At 42.0% G+C, this 15,815-nt stretch overlaps 1 protein-coding gene and 1 pseudogene across 4 annotated transcripts in view; both read right to left on the bottom strand.

Annotated features, from left to right (window-relative positions):
• Window positions 1–12,561, bottom strand: part of LOC306740208 (mitogen-activated protein kinase 4-like) — a 48,462-nt pseudogene extending 35,901 nt beyond the window's left edge. The window contains exons 1-2 of the transcript in view: window positions 12,549–12,561; window positions 9,845–9,927 (exon numbers count right to left, since the gene is read on the bottom strand). The product of the transcript in view is annotated as a mitogen-activated protein kinase 4-like (transcript). The remainder of the gene's footprint in view (window positions 1–9,844; window positions 9,928–12,548) is intronic.
• On the bottom strand, window positions 1,962–4,481 carry LOC306739733 (mitogen-activated protein kinase 4-like; the record flags this gene model as incomplete). Of its 3 annotated transcripts, none has more annotated exons than XM_079221778.1 (5): window positions 4,284–4,481; window positions 3,876–3,975; window positions 3,420–3,633; window positions 3,096–3,261; window positions 2,798–2,912 (listed from the first exon to the last, which is right to left on the bottom strand). In XM_079221778.1, exons 2-4 carry the CDS (start codon window positions 3,970–3,972, stop codon window positions 3,207–3,209), a joined length of 366 nt encoding a protein of 121 aa, XP_079077904.1. In that variant the 5' UTR covers window positions 3,973–3,975; window positions 4,284–4,481. The 3 variants fall into 3 exon arrangements, with proteins under 3 accessions (XP_079077903.1, XP_079077904.1, XP_079077905.1); XM_079221779.1 differs by having other exon boundaries at window positions 3,897–3,975; XM_079221777.1 differs by lacking the exons at window positions 3,876–3,975; window positions 4,284–4,481 and having other exon boundaries at window positions 1,962–2,912; window positions 3,420–3,550.
• Window positions 12,562–15,815: the final 3,254 nt, after the last annotated feature.

The following is a 15,815-nucleotide window of genomic DNA, read 5'->3' as shown; positions in this document are numbered from 1 at the left end:
TTTAATATAATTGCAAATAAATTCAGTCAATAAGGGGTTAAAGGATTGTTCAACTTTAATTATAACTTTTTATATTTTATTGTATACTATTTAAATTATAACTTTTACAAATGATAAATGAACATTCATTATCCTCCTATCTGTCAACCATTTGGACTTTTTCTCCCCTCACAACCTAGATTAAGATGTTTTGCCTTTTTGTTGTTTTGTTTGTGCAAAACAAACAAAAAGAAAAACAGTGCACCAGAGAAGAGTGACGCAAGATTATATCATTGTTTGCTATACAGGAGAAGGCATTGGACGTCTGGTTTGAATTGGTCCTCACCTCAAATTTCACAATGCATTGGTGTAACTTTGCCGCAAATTGGCTACATGACAAGGGTCGGGGTGGATTGCCAACCTGGCGAAGTGTGCAAACTGCTTAAGGTTTACAGACCTATTCTGCGTTTCAGTTGGTTTTGTGGTAATTTGGTTTATTACTTTTGTTTAGGAATATACCACTAAAGTACAATATCATGCATGATGTGTTGTGGATCATTTCAAACTCAAGCTTAAAGAGTTTTTATAGAGGGATCAATCATGTGGGCATTCATGAGTCATTTTCATTGGGTTATTGCACTTTTATTGTATTTCTCTTTGTGCACTGTGCAAAGCCTGATGCACACGCCTACAGCCTACATCTGCTCATAACTCTGACTGTATCTTCTCCCTGGTTCCGTTATCTTGACGGGGAGACTTCGCATGTCAGAATAAATACCATTCTGAGGGTCTGCTGTCTTCCACGCTGGATAGAAAAATAATTCAAAATACATGTTTTGGTTATTTGGTTAGCATTGAGGAGTTTGGAGTACAAATCACTTCCCATAAAGGTTGTGAAGCATCCACTTTCTCCAAAATATAGGCTACTGTTGTTAGCGTTATAGCTTTCTGTGGCTAACAATTAAGTGAGCAAAATTGTGACAGATATCTGACTGTCTACTACGGAGAGGATAGTATCTTTTCGCCAAATGTAAAGCAGATGATGACCTTGGTATCAGGATAGGAAACCATTTGAAGTAAACAAGAGCATAAACTATTCTGATAGAGCATTCCACATTTAAACGAAATACAACCCACTCCAAATAAACAGAAATTGTATCCGAACATTCAGCAAAGAATACTTAAACACAATACCATTATTAATGTGGGAATTATACTATATCATTAAATATAACAACAGTTGTATACAAGTTTACAAGGCATGTAGCCGTGATGGAGCTCATAAGTCACTGCAGGACTGATATAAAATCCTCATGGTTCAGCAGCTCGCATAATTGTACTGATTGTTTTCAGTTTATACATTGAGAGAAATTTGGAAAAAGCATTGTCCGTGTCATTATCATTATTCGGTAAACATCACCATTGGAAGACTGTCTGACATTTTGAAAGATTTGCTGACTGACTGACAGCAAGGGATCTTTAGAAACACAAATCTAACGCACACTTAAAACCAGCTAAGTGATCTCTCCCCATGTGTTACTGTTATGCAGTCTAACATAGCCTTTATAACTCTTGTTATAGTCAGATAGGCAGATGTTTGTGTCACAGAATGAGTAGCTATCGAGTCAAGGTCTGACCCACCTTTAAGGTGCCAAATGACCGCAAACCACTAATACCATAATCATCAATTAGAAAAGTATTTCTAAATATTCTCACGTCGAACAAATCCTAGATATTTGCAATGCTAAGCATGGTTAATTATGTTAAATCCAAATGCTTTCTGACCTCGTATTGCAAAGCTACAGGATTGTTGGATTAGTCGTCGTGTGTAGCGTGTCATTGCAATAGTGACATAACGACTGCTAACACTGAGGTCTAATGCTGAAGCAGCATATTCAACCACGAAAACCCCTAAAGCACTATAGCATTTGGAAGTGCTACCCATCATGAGCGCCACACTGTGGTGGACTTGAAGTTGAACATCAAGAGTTGGGAGTCTGTGGTGGTGGAGTCCTGTGCTCTGGAAGCCTGGGCACCATTCGGTTAATATTCGGCTGTTTGCTTTCTTCCCTCCATCCTCCCTCCTTTCCTCTCTTCCCTTCTGCTTTCTCCTTATTCTGCCTGCACAGTTTCAGCGCTCGGGATATGAACACGTCCAGGTCGAACAGCCGCTCTTTTTGCTTGACAGGAAGTGACTCCACCAAGGAGTCGTCATTTACTGGCTGAGAAATGGAGGAAGTCGAGGAAAGGGGTTGAGACTCTGAGGAAGGAAAAAGTGTCGAGTTGGGGGGTGACGCTGTTTGAGGTGACGGAGGAGGAAGCGGAGAGGTGGGAGATGAGGGGAGAAGCGAGGGAAGGGAATTACAGGGACACATGACAGGCTGAAGTGGGCTCAGTCTGTCTTCGTCATATTCATCTGACGGTTGCCGCACAACTTCCGTGTAGTGGAAGACTGGAGTTGGGAGGTCAGTTGGGGAGAGAGGGAGAGGGGGAGAGGAGGTGAAGCAGGAGAGGGAACGCGGCTCCAAAGAAGCACTGGGACTGGGTGAGTGCAGGCGAGACTGGGTGCTCTCAACCCAGCGAGAGATCTCCTGGAATAAATCCCCCGTCGCTTCCTCTTCTATTTCCTCCTCCTTCATCTCTCCCAGGTCCTCCACGCTGCTACCAATGGACTCAGCAGGCACAGGGAGGCTGCCAGTGTTACGCTTCCACTGAGAGAGAGCCAGGATCAGCTTAGGCTCTGAGTAGTGTTGAGGCTTGCCCTCCCTCCAGGCAATTTTGTCCAGATACGAAGGAGAGCCCACTTTGTAGTCACAGGAGCGGCCACAGTCCAGTTCCCCGTACGCCAAACCACAGGCGCGTTCCAGAGAGGAGTGAGAGTTTTCCAGGAAGCGTTCAGCTGAGCTGCTGTGGGAATACTTACGTGGGTCGACCTGTAGTGGGGATGGAGAAGGTGAAAAAAAAGGTGAGGAGGACATTTGCATGTTGTGTGTTTAAGTGCTTTGACTCATTCTAGTTTGTTACTAGTATCAAATAAGTATTCTTTATATTAAAAAAGGATAATGATTAGGTAAGTTAATCGGTATGGGGGGAAATAACAAAGCTTATTATCCAACCTGCGCCTCCTCTAACAGTGCGGTGGAACTGGCCCGGGGGTCTCTCTGCACCTCCTCATCCTCTGTGGTGTCTCCCAGGTCAGAAGTCACGTGGCCAGGGGGCATGCAGTGTCACCTCCCGTCTGACTGCTGCCAGGACACGTCTGTTGATGAGCTGTTCTCGTACCTGCAGACGGGCAGAAATTAAGTATTAATATTAATCTTATAATAACTTGGATGTGCAGTTTATTCAGTCGAATATGTTTATTTACTGTAGGAATCTTAGGTGTCTCATTGTGCTTTGCGAGACTTTTCTGTTCCAGCAAACAACAACAATCTACACACCTCTCCCAGTGGATGCTGGAGGCCCGACTGTTGCTGAGGCACTGCTCGGTGACGAGGCTGTCCTCCAGTTCGTCCTCGATGCGGAAGGGATGCGATGAGGTGGGTTTGTCCTCCGGACAGGAGTACTGCTGGAGGAACGGGTGGGATAGCGCCGCTTCAGCTGTCAGCCGATCCATGGGGTTAAAGGTCAAGATGCGCTCAAGGAAGTCCACAGCTGAGAGGAGAAGGAAAAGGGGATCAGTGGGGGAGAAAGAGGAGGAGGAGACAAAATGTGTGTCCATGAAGTAATAATGCACCATCTTCTCTCAGTGCTAAATTATATGTGTTAGACCTCCAAACCTCTCCAGCCTACCCCATCATCTCTTTATCGTTCACAGCTAAAAGAAGCTGCTGTCTTCTGTATCTTTTTCACTCTTATTGTTCTATTTCATACTGCTTGAAATTACTCTTTTTAACCACTCAATTCCCTCTGCTCACCCTGAGCATCCACTTCAGGAAGCAATTCAGAAAAGGGCTTCTTGACTTTCCATCCATGACTGACATATGAAGGCATCACCTGGAAAAAGGATGACAGCGTGGGTTGAAATATGTGCAGAATTCTGCTGTCTTTTTTTCTTTTTTTGTACATTTCAAGACACTCCACTTTAGTTAACTTGAATATGCTCACTATAAAGCGTATTCAAGTTGAAAGAAAAACACAGAAAGCCCCCTGATGGAAAAGACTTAGCGCACATTTAATCTTATCTGTCGACTGAATCTTTTTCAGTCTGACGCTGAAAAATATTACATGACAATGACACCCTGCTCCATATTTAAATGATCAGTTTGCAGACATAGGACAAGCAGCAGCCGCTGAGGCGTCACCTGTAGCAGGTCCTGCCTGTCCTCTTCTCTCAAGCCAGCTGCATCTGCTCCAGCTCGTGAGGCGAGGCGTAAAGGGTGTTTAGGGGAACATAGACAGGCTACTGTTGGCCGTAGCCTACGCCAAAACAACAGCAAAACCCCGTGAAAGCCTCTCAACCAGCTTCACGTCTGCTCCGGGTCATAGACTCTGCTCCGAACGGCTCCTAACACAACACCACACAACACAACAACATCCTCGCTCTCCAATCACAGACACGCTTCACAGCTACCAGCTCATGAGACGTTCACTGACATCCTGAACATAACATTTATAACACAACATTTCCCTCAGTCCGTTACAATATAATGTGTGCTCAATGAATTAGTGAATTATAATAAAGGATTGTTCAACTTTATTGTTCAACTTTATTTTTGAACTAGTGAATTGTAATATCAACTTTATCTCACAATCTTATGACAGTCTTATGTGGCAGTCACATTTTGAGAATCATTTCTCCTCAACTGAGTAACCGGACATGAAAGAAAGGAGGAAGGAAAAAAAAAAAAAAAAACTAGCTGGAGTACAGTTAACCTGCGCTCCAACACGGCCTAACACAGCTGTAGTGCAGCCACCAGGACACACTGATCGCACTTGCATCCCGCGCACATGTCTGATTTTGCAGGACCTCCGATATACCGGACAGGTACCTGGGTTTCGAACCCGGAGCTCTCGTGGGTCAAGCGGACCACGTATCCATTTAACCACCGTGTTAGACAAATATATATACGTAGATGTTCATATTTATCTTAGTTTTAGTGGTTTTGTTAAAACCCCTTGTTGACGGTTGTCGCGAATTTGCATCAAACCTCTTCCGGTCTTAATGCAGCCAAGGTGACGTGCGTATCCCTCTATCGCCTGTTGCTGCATTGTTTACACATACCAAGGATCGTATTGGATGAATTTTGCCGGCATTTTGTGGGCGGAGCGGAAACTACATCCGGTTGACGAAACCGGAAGTCAAGTCCTCAGACCTCATGGATTTTTGCGACAGAATCCGGTTTCATCCTCAAAATATATATATATATAAATGCAATGTCTGCCCTTTATTTTTTGGCAGAACAAAATGGACACAACCACTTTCTATGGGAAGCGAGCTGGTGGACTTCAAATCAGGCTTCCACTGAGTTTTGTTTTGTATTTACTGTATTCACATATTAAAAATGTAATAAAAAGTGCAATGTTAAAAATTCAATGTTTCAAACTGCTTTTGATAAATAATCTACATACCTGACATTGGAAAATGTGTTCATTTACTATTATGCCCAATTATACCTAATGTGCCTAATGTCACTAATTTGCATCATACCTACATTTTCATCTATTCTATGTGCTATATTAAAATTTACAATCTCCACTTAATTTAGCATCTGTATGAAAGCAAAAAACACAAATAATTGTTTAATATAATTGCAAATAAATTCAGTCAATAAGGGGTTAAAGGATTGTTCAACTTTAATTATAACTTTTTATATTTTATTGTATACTATTTAAATTATAACTTTTACAAATGATAAATTAACATTCATTATCCTCCTATCTGTCAACAATTTGGACTTTTTCTCCCCTCACAACCTATATAAAGATGTTTTGCCTTTTTGTTGTTTTGTTTGTGCAAAACAAACAAAAAGAAAAACAGTGCACCAGAGAAGAGTGACGCAAGATTATATCATTGTTTGCTATACAGGAGAAGGCATTGGAGGTCTGGTTTTTTTTTTTTTTTGGTTTATTACTTTTGTTTAGGAATATACCACTAAAGTACAATATCATGCATGATGTGTTGTGGATCATTTCAAACTCAAGCTTAAAGAGTTTTTATAGAGGGATCAATCATGTGGGCATTCATGAGTCATTTTCATTGGGTTATTGCACTTTTATTGTATTTCTCTTTGTGCACTGTGCAAAGCCTGATGCACACGCCTACAGCCTACATCTGCTCATAACTCTGACTGTATCTTCTCCCTGGTTCCGTTACCTTGACGGGGAGACTTTGCATGTCAGAATAAATACCATTCTGAGGGTCTGCTGTCTTCCACGCTGGATAGAAAAGTAATTCAAAATACATGTTTTGGTTATTTGGTTAGCATTGAGGAGTTTTGAGTACAAATCACTTCCTAAAAAGGTTGTGAAGCATCCACTTTCTCCAAAATATAGGCTACTGTTGTTAGCGTTATAGCTTTCTGTGGCTAACAATTAAGTGAGCAAAATTGTGACAGATATCTGACTGTCTACTACGGAGAGGATAGTATCTTTTCGCCAAATGTAAAGCAGATGATGACCTTGGTATCAGGATAGGAAACCATTTGAAGTAAACAAGAGCATAAACTATTCTGATAGAGCATTCCACATTTAAACGAAATACAACCCACTCCAAATAAACAGAAATTGTATCCGAACATTCAGCAAAGAATACTTAAACACAATACCATTATTAATGTGGGAATTATACTATATCATTAAATATAACAACAGTTGTATACAAGTTTACAAGGCATGTAGCCGTGATGGAGCTCATAAGTCACTGCAGGACTGATATAAAATCCTCATGGTTCAGCAGCTCGCATAATGGTACTGATTGTTTTCGGTTTATACATTGAGAGAAATTTGGAAAAAGCATTGTCCGTGTCATTATCATTATTCGGTAAACATCACTATTGGAAGACTGTCTGACATTTTGAAAGATTTGCTGACTGACTGACAGCAAGGGATCTTTAGAAACACAAATCTAACGCACACTTAAAACCAGCTAAGTGATCTCTCCCCATGTGTTACTGTTATGCAGTCTAACATAGCCTTTATAACTCTTGTTATAGTCAGATAGGCAGATGTTTGTGTCACAGAATGAGTAGCTATCGAGTCAAGGTCTGACCCACCTTTAAGGTGCCAAATGACCGCAAACCACTAATACCATAATCATCAATTAGAAAAGTATTTCTAAATATTCTCACGTCGAACAAATCCTAGATATTTGCAATGCTAAGCATGGTTAATTATGTTAAATCCAAATGCTTTCTGACCTCGTATTGCAAAGCTACAGGATTGTTGGATTAGTCGTCGTGTGTAGCGTGTCATTGCAATAGTGACATAACGACTGCTAACACTGAGGTCTAATGCTGAAGCAGCTTATTCAACCACGAAAACCCCTAAAGCACTATAGCATTTGGAAGTGCTACCCATCATGAGCGCCACACTGTGGTGGACTTGAAGTTGAACATCAAGAGTTGGGAGTCTGTGGTGGTGGAGTCCTGTGCTCTGGAAGCCTGGGCACCATTCGGTTAATATTCAGCTGTTTGCTTTCTTCCCTCCATCCTCCCTCCTTTCCTCTCTTCCCTTCTGCTTTCTCCTTATTCTGCCTGAACAGTTTCAGCGCTCGGGATATGAACACGTCCAGGTCGAACAGCCGCTCTTTTTGCTTGACAGGAAGTGACTCCACCAAGGAGTCGTCATTTACTGGCTGAGAAATGGAGGAAGTCGAGGAAAGGGGTTGAGACTCTGAGGAAGGAAAAAGTGGCGAGTTGGGGGGTGACGCTGTTTGAGGTGACGGAGTAGGAAGCGGAGAGGTGGTAGATGAGGGGAGAAGCGAGGGAAGGGAATTACAGGGACACATGACAGGCTGAAGTGGGCTCAGTCTGTCTTCGTCATATTCATCTGACGGTTGCCGCACAACTTCCGTGTAGTGGAAGACTGGAGTTGGGAGGTCAGTTGGGGAGAGAGGGAGAGGGGGAGAGGAGATGAAGCAGGAGAGGGAACGCGGCTCCAAAGAAGGACTGGGACTGGGTGAGTGCAGGCGAGACTGGGTGCTCTCAACCCAGCGAGAGATCTCCTGGAATAAATCCCCCGTCTCTTCCTCTTCTATTTCCTCCTCCTTCATCTCTCCCAGGTCCTCCACGCTGCTACCAATGGACTCAGCAGGCACAAGGAGGCTGCCAGTGTTACGCTTCCACTGAGAGAGATCCAGGATCAGCTTAGGCTCTGAGTAATGTTGAGGCTTGCCCTCCCTCCAGGCAATTTTGTCCAGATACGAAGGAGAGCCCACTTTGTAGTCACAGGAGCGGCCACAGTCCAATTCCCCGTACGCCAAACCACAGGCGCGTTCCAGAGAGGAGTGAGAGTTTTCCAGGAAGCGTTCAGCTGAGCTGCTGTGGGAATACTTACGTGGGTCGACCTGTAGTGGGGATGGAGAAGGTGATAAAAAAGGTGAGGAGGACATATGCATGTTGTGTGTTTAAGTGCTTTGACTTATTCTAGTTTGTTACTAGTATCGAATAAGTATTCTTTATATTAAAAAAAGATAATGATTAGGTAAGTTAATCGGTATGGGGGGAAATAACAAAGCTTATTATCCAACCTGCGCCTCCTCTAACAGTGCGGTGGAACTGGCCCGGGGGTCTCTCTGCACCTCCTCATCCTATGTCGTGTCTCCCAGGTCAGAAGTCACGTGGCCAGGGGGCATGCAGTGTCACCTCCCGCCTGACTGCTGCCAGGACACGTCTGTTGATGAGCTGTTCTCGTACCTGCAGACGGGCAGAAATTAAGTATTAATATTAATCTTATAATAACTTGGATGTGCAGTTTATTCAATCGAATATGATGATTTACTGTATAATAGGTGTCTCATTGTGCTTTGCGAGACTTTTCTGTTCCAGCAAACAACAACAATCTACACACCTCTCCCAGTGGATGCTGGAGGCCCGACTGTTGCTGAGGCACTGCTCGGTGACGAGCTGTCCTCCAGTTCGTCCTCGATGCGGAAGGGATGCAATGAGGTGGGTTTGTCCTCCGGACAGGAGTACTGCTGGAGGAACGGGTGGGATAGCGCCGCTTCAGCTGTCAGCCGATCCATGGGGTTAAAGGTCAAGATGCGCTCAAGGAAGTCCACAGCTGAGAGGAGAAGGAAAAGGGGATCAGTGGGGGAGAAAGAGGAGGAGGAGACAAAATGTGTGTCCATGAAGTAATAATGCACCATCTTCTCTCAGTGCTAAATTATATGTGTTAGACCTCCAAACCTCTCCAGCCTACCCTATCATCTCTTTATCGTTCACAGCTAAAAGAAGCTGCTGTCTTCTGTATCTTTTTCACTCTTATTGTTCTATTTCAAACTGCTTGAAATTACTCTTCTTACCACTCAATTCCCTCTGCTCACCCTGAGCATCCACTTCAGGAAGCAATTCAGAAAAGGGCTTCTTGACTTTCCATCCATGACTGACATATGAAGGCATCACCTGGAAAAAGGATGACAGCGTGGGTTGAAATATGTGCAGAATTCTGCTGTCTTTTTTTCTTTTTTTGTACATTTCAAGACACTCCACTTTAGTTAACTTGAATATGCTCACTATAAAGCATATTCTAGTTGAAAGCAAAACACAGAAAGCCCCCTGATGGAAAAGACTTAGCGCACACTTATCTGTCGACTGAATCTTTTTCAGTCTGACGCTGAAAAATATTACATGACAATGACACCCTGCTCCATATTTAAATGATCAGTTTGCAGACATAGGACAAGCAGCAGCCGCTGAGGCGTCACCTGTAGCAGGTCCTGCCTGTCCTCTTCTCTCAACACTGGCACTGTATCGAGAATCAGCTGCATCTGCTCCAGCTCGTGAGCTCCTGGGAGAGGGAACCGGCCAATCAGAAGCAAGTAGAGAGCAGACAGAGGATCAGTTACATAAGAAAGACAAAATTAGACCAATTAGAGTCAAACACAGGTATAACTAGAAAGTGTGAACTGTCGAGTGAAAGACATGGATTAGGTATGAGGTTCAATCAGATAGGATGGAATACTCTGCAGTCCACTATTTAAATGGTTTTCAATTTAAACTAGAAATAACCACTCTAAGACCCCTTATAACAGCAATTTACATTTGAATTCCAGTGCTTGAAATCACATAAATAGTCCCCTCTGGCATCTTATTTTTTCCCTCCTCCCTTTGATCATTGATCTGTTGAAGAGGTAATCCTCCCTGATTAAAATACTTGTAGAATATCAAAGGTTGAAATTTCAGAATTTTTGCTCTGGCTCTGGTTTTAAAGGACTTCTATTGTCCAGCCCAAACAGCTTTTGGCCTTCCTTAAAGTCAAGACCTGACCCAGAGGAAATGCAACTGAACCTGTAAGCAAGTTATGTGGGGAACAGCAACGTGACCGTTGTCACATGCAGTTTCTAATTTAGATTTTTGTAGTTTAGTGGCCGAATCATGCCACATCTAACAGTGCTTGTAGCCACCATTATTTGTTTACGTTAATCTCTGTGTTGAATCACGATGCGCAACGAAGATAGTTTATAAATTATCACTGACCTTAAAGAGTTCCTAGCAAACCATGGATGTGATTTTTACATTCGCCTGAACTTGGAAAAGAACAGTTTAAGAGGTCACACTGTGGTGTGATCATGCACCGACTTTCTTTGACCAGAATATCTGATGAAAGAAAGTACAAGCAGAGCCAGCTGAGTCTTGGCTTACAACGACATGTCCAGGAAACACTGCCTAGAAAGCCGCATCAAAGCTGTACCAAAGTGTAAGACCTTATGAGCAGCGCCAACAATCAACACATTTGAATGCTCTGTTGATTTGATTTTTTTTTTTGTCATATTAACGTCTACTTCTGCTTCCATCTCGTTTCTAGAACACATGGAGCCTGAGGGAATGAATTAGAAATAAAAGCACGTCTCATACGACTATTAGGTACTAGTAAATGTTTTAATACTCATGAGGAAAACAGGATACAAAGTATTGCATTACTGTTTCTGGAAGTACTCTTAATATAGAAATAATGTGTGCAAACAGTGTCTGCATTTAAAGAAGTGGAAATGACAGAAAGCCGTTGCTCTTGTACTACTACAGTCTAACAAGCAACCAATCACACCAACACACACAGATTCATGTGCAAGCTTTCTATGGTCTATGAGGGGAAGTTTACCAGTAGAGTATACTGGTGTGAAGCAACAGCTTCAGTACTGGAGTACAAGTAGTTATGTTCCCTCAAGGTGACTGTGGGTGCAGCTTCACTCGCAGTCGTTTCAAGGACTTGTCCATCTATTTGTTTCTCTCACTATTAACATTGTTGAGTATCAACGGCCATTTGCAGCAGTTAGATTCAGGCAACACCTGAACTGCGGTCAAGTGAGCCCACATCCGCCGAGTGAGCCGCAGTTGCAATTCTAAATGCACCTCTATTCAAGGTGTTACGGTACGGGGGCCAGCTCAATGTCACAATATTCAAACAGCTATAAAAACAGATCCATAGACTTGTATATAAATATTCCACTGCAGGCTTGTTCAGGATGACATATGCTATGTCCATGTGCATGGCCTCAAAATATTACTGTACAGTTTTTGAGAAAATTGAATTCAAAGTCAGCTTGAATTTCATAATGATATTCATAATTTCACAATATCGCAATATTCAAACAGCTATAAAAACAGATCCATAGACTTGTACATCAAAATTCCACTGCAGGCTTGTTCAGAGGGACCTAAGCTATGCCCATGTGCATGGCCTCAAAATATTACTGTACAGTTTTTGAGAAAATTGAATTCAAAGTCAGCTTGAATTTCATAATAATATTCACAATTTCACAATATCGCAATATTCAAACAGCTATAAAAACAGATCCATAGACTTGTACATCAAAATTCCACTGCAGTCTTGTTCAGGGTGACCTTTGCTATGCCCATGTGCATGGCCTCAAAATATTACTGTACAGTTTTTGAGAAAATTTAATTCAAAGCCTGCTTAAATTTCATAATGATATTCATAATTTCACAATATTCAAACAGCTATAAAAACAGATCCTAAGGTTTGTATATCGATATTCCACTACAGTCTTGTTCAGAGGGACCTCTGCTATGTCCATGTGCATGGCCTTTGGGACACAATTGGACAACATTGTTGAGGAACGACAAAACATAGCACTTGAATTACTCCGCGCATCAGGTGTGTGACAGCTTTTCTTCATATTAATTTATATTGTGATATTGTACTACAAAAGATGTAACATTTCTATAATTCTTTTCATTAGTTTTTGACATCGAAACACAGTGTGCAATGTGTTCGGCAAAAAAGCCACCCACTCCGAGGCCTCCAGTCACTGAATGGGTAATGTGTTGTTTTAATTCATTTGATTTGTGGACCTAAGTTTTAGTTTTGGCATTTTGAAGATTTAATTGACAGTGGACAGGAAATGAGGGGGTAGAGAGAGAATTGGAACGTTATGTAACAAAAGTCACCATCCAGAGCCATATAAATAATCGCGGTTCACCCCTCCGCCATTGGGACACCCCTTGTTTTAATCTTGGAAATGCAAACAAAATGGTTTATTTTGTTAAAAAATTTGAGGAATGTGTGTATTAAAAAAATAAAAAAACATTGGACAAATAGACTTTATTGTCCATCCGAGCCACTCGGATATGTCCATGTACTCTGCCTTGCTATTTTATTTGCATTTGTACCATGGCAGCTGCAAAATTAAAATAGTACCTGTGCTATAGTGATTGTCAGTCAATTACAAGCAATGAACATGACAATAAAATTAAATATTTGTTTAGAAAATGAAAAATTGCAAATAGATGCGATTTGCGTTTGGGGTCAATTCATGTTTTAATGAAATTCTCAAATTCAATTGTTTCATTTTTTCTTTTTCAGATTCAGTGTGATGCATGTAACAGGTGGTTTCATGCCGACTGCCTGCAGATAAACAAAACAAAACTGAACTGATCAACAAATGTTATTGGAAATGCATTTTGTGCAAATAAATCAACAAACATTGTTTCTTGTGGTTTTGGGGCTCTTTTTAGATATAGTCTGGTCCTTTTGGGGTTTTTTTATGTGTCTCGTGTCTCCTGTTGGTCTCTGTTACGTGTGTGTGTTTGTGCGTGCCGTGGGCGTGGCTTACAGCACCTGGGCTCTTCTCCACACCTGCACATCACCTTCAGCACCTGTCATCTCATCAAGTCCTTCCTGTTAAATACCCCTGGCTCCATCTCTCCAGTTGCCAGATTATTTCACCATTTCAATTAGTATGTTGACTCTGGGCCTCTTTTAGTCCTCTCAACGATTTAGACTACTCTTATGCTATACATTGTTTTTGACTGTTAGTAACTCCTGTTCCCTGTGCCCAGGATTCCGTGCCTGCATTCCTGCCCAGCCACCCCATCACTTCACCGCTCAACATGCATTCAACTCCTGCTATACCCAAATCACCTGTGTTTAGTAAATAAAGTCCATTCCGTCACCCTACCTTGACGTCCCTGTGTCTGCGCTTGGGCCCAGCCAAAGCCGAACCCTAACAATAAAACTATTAATATTAATGTATCTTTATACAAAATGACTAAATAGACAAACGCTTCCATTAAGTGTCGATTCTCAATTTCGACGATCAATTCGATAATGTCTACGTAATATTATATGACGTCTTAATGGGCATAGCAGAGGTCCCCCTGAACAGTACTGCAGTGGAATTTCAATATACAATCTAAGGATCAGTTTCTATAGCTGTTTGAATATTGGGGAATTATGAATATCATTATGAAATTTAAGCAGGCTTTGAATTCAATTTTCTTCAAAACTGTACAGTAATATTTTGAGGCCATGTACATGGACATAGCAGAGGTCATCCAGAACAAGACTGCAGTGTAATTTTGATATACAAGTCTATGGAACTGTTTTTATAGCTGTTTGAATATTGTGAAATTATGAATATCATGATGAAATTTAAGCTGACTTTGAATGCAATTTTCTCCAAAACTGTACAGTAATATTTTGAGGCCATGCACATGGGCATAGCAGAGGTCCCCCTGAACAAGCCTGCAGTGGACTATTTATGTACAAGTCTATGGATCTGATTTTATAGCTGTTTGAATATTGTGAAATTATGAATATCATTATGAAATTCAAGCTGACTTTGAATGCAATGTTCTCCAAAACTGTACAGTAATATTTTGAGGCCATGCACATGGGCATAGCTTAGGTCCCCCTTAACAAGCCTGCAGTTGAATATTTATGTACAAGCCTATGGATCTGATTTTATAGCTGTTTGAATATTATGATATTGTGAAACTGTGAATATCACTATGAAATTCAAGCTGACTTTGAATTAAATTTTCTCAAAAACTATACAGTAATATTTTAAGGCCATGCACATGGGCATAGCAGAGGTCCCCCTGAACAAGACTGCAGTGGAATATCTATGTAAAAGTCTATGGAACTGTTTTTATAGCTGTTTGAATATTGTGACATTGAGCTGGCCCCCGTACCGTAACACCTTGAATAGAGGTGCATTTAGAATTGCAACTGCGGCTCACTCGGCGGATGTGGGCTCACTTGACCGCAGCAACACCTGACACTGCTGCGTACTAACATCCGGACAGAAAACCCGTTGGTCTTATCAGTTATGTCTCATGTCCATGTTCTCATTGCGCTTACTGCACAACTCAAAGGGATTAAATACATATTTACATCTTCAGTTTGGAGATGCTGGTAGGAGGGAATGTTACGGCTAACTGTGAGCACAACAACTCAATACGTATGTACGACAACAACAACAACAACAACAACAACTGTAAGCTAGCCTGATTAATATTAGCCTCCAGCATCTACTAAAAGACGCTAGCATACAACTAAAACGGACCGAGCCGTGTCGTTATCCGAGCACCGGTTCAGGTTCACCGTTTGTTAAACGGAGACAGTAACGTTACACCGGATGATAGCCTGATGATTTGCATGCTGTCATTCATCCGGACCTCCCCTAACCCACTCACGCTCATTGCCCGCTCAGAAACGGAAAGTTTCTTAAGTGTTTTAAGAGAACAGCGACTCGGCTTACCTGCTTCTTAAGTAATATGATACTGCAGTTACTCCCGTGGCATAGGTTTCTGTTAATAAAGCATATTTCTCCAGGGGGCTTGCTGAATAAATGCTGTCGTCTGACCGCTTGGTTTGTCCTTTAACGGCTGCCAGAGACGCAGCAGAGTGAGTGAGGAGGCGCACAACGCCGTGTCGAGGAACTTGGCCGCTCGTCCAATCACAGGCTGGGATTCTCTTTCTGGTTACCGTAAAGACGGAAACAAGAGCACGCTGTCGTAACTACTGTAAACGCGCTAAATGTGTGTGGGAGACCGTAAGCCCCTGTCAACAACCACTTAAAACCAGTTAAATGTGACCAAATATAATATATCGCCGTTCATCATCACTGAGGAAAGCCCCTCCCCTCTCGGGGCGCCGGCCAAATGGAAGTCTATGGAAGCGAGCAAACATTTCAGGGGAGTTACGGCAAGGACAGCTTCTCATTGGCGGATGAAACGAGAATCTTCAGGCGCACAAAAGTGCGCCCTAGCCAATGACATCGTTTCTTATTGCAACGTGAATGGAATATTCGTCGAATCAGAGACCTTTATCATTCCCTCACAGCCCATACAGCTCCCACGTATCTACGCGAGTAACACTAGCAGAGACTTTGATTGTGTCAGTATGGCGACTGAAAACTCTGTGGTATCTCT

The sequence above is a fragment of the Taurulus bubalis genome, assembly GCF_910589615.1.
Source record: "Taurulus bubalis genome assembly, chromosome: 8".
Classification (NCBI taxonomy): domain Eukaryota; kingdom Metazoa; phylum Chordata; class Actinopteri; order Perciformes; family Cottidae; genus Taurulus; species Taurulus bubalis.
Note: the sequence above shows the minus strand (reverse complement) of the source record. Positions and strands in the feature narration are given on the sequence as shown.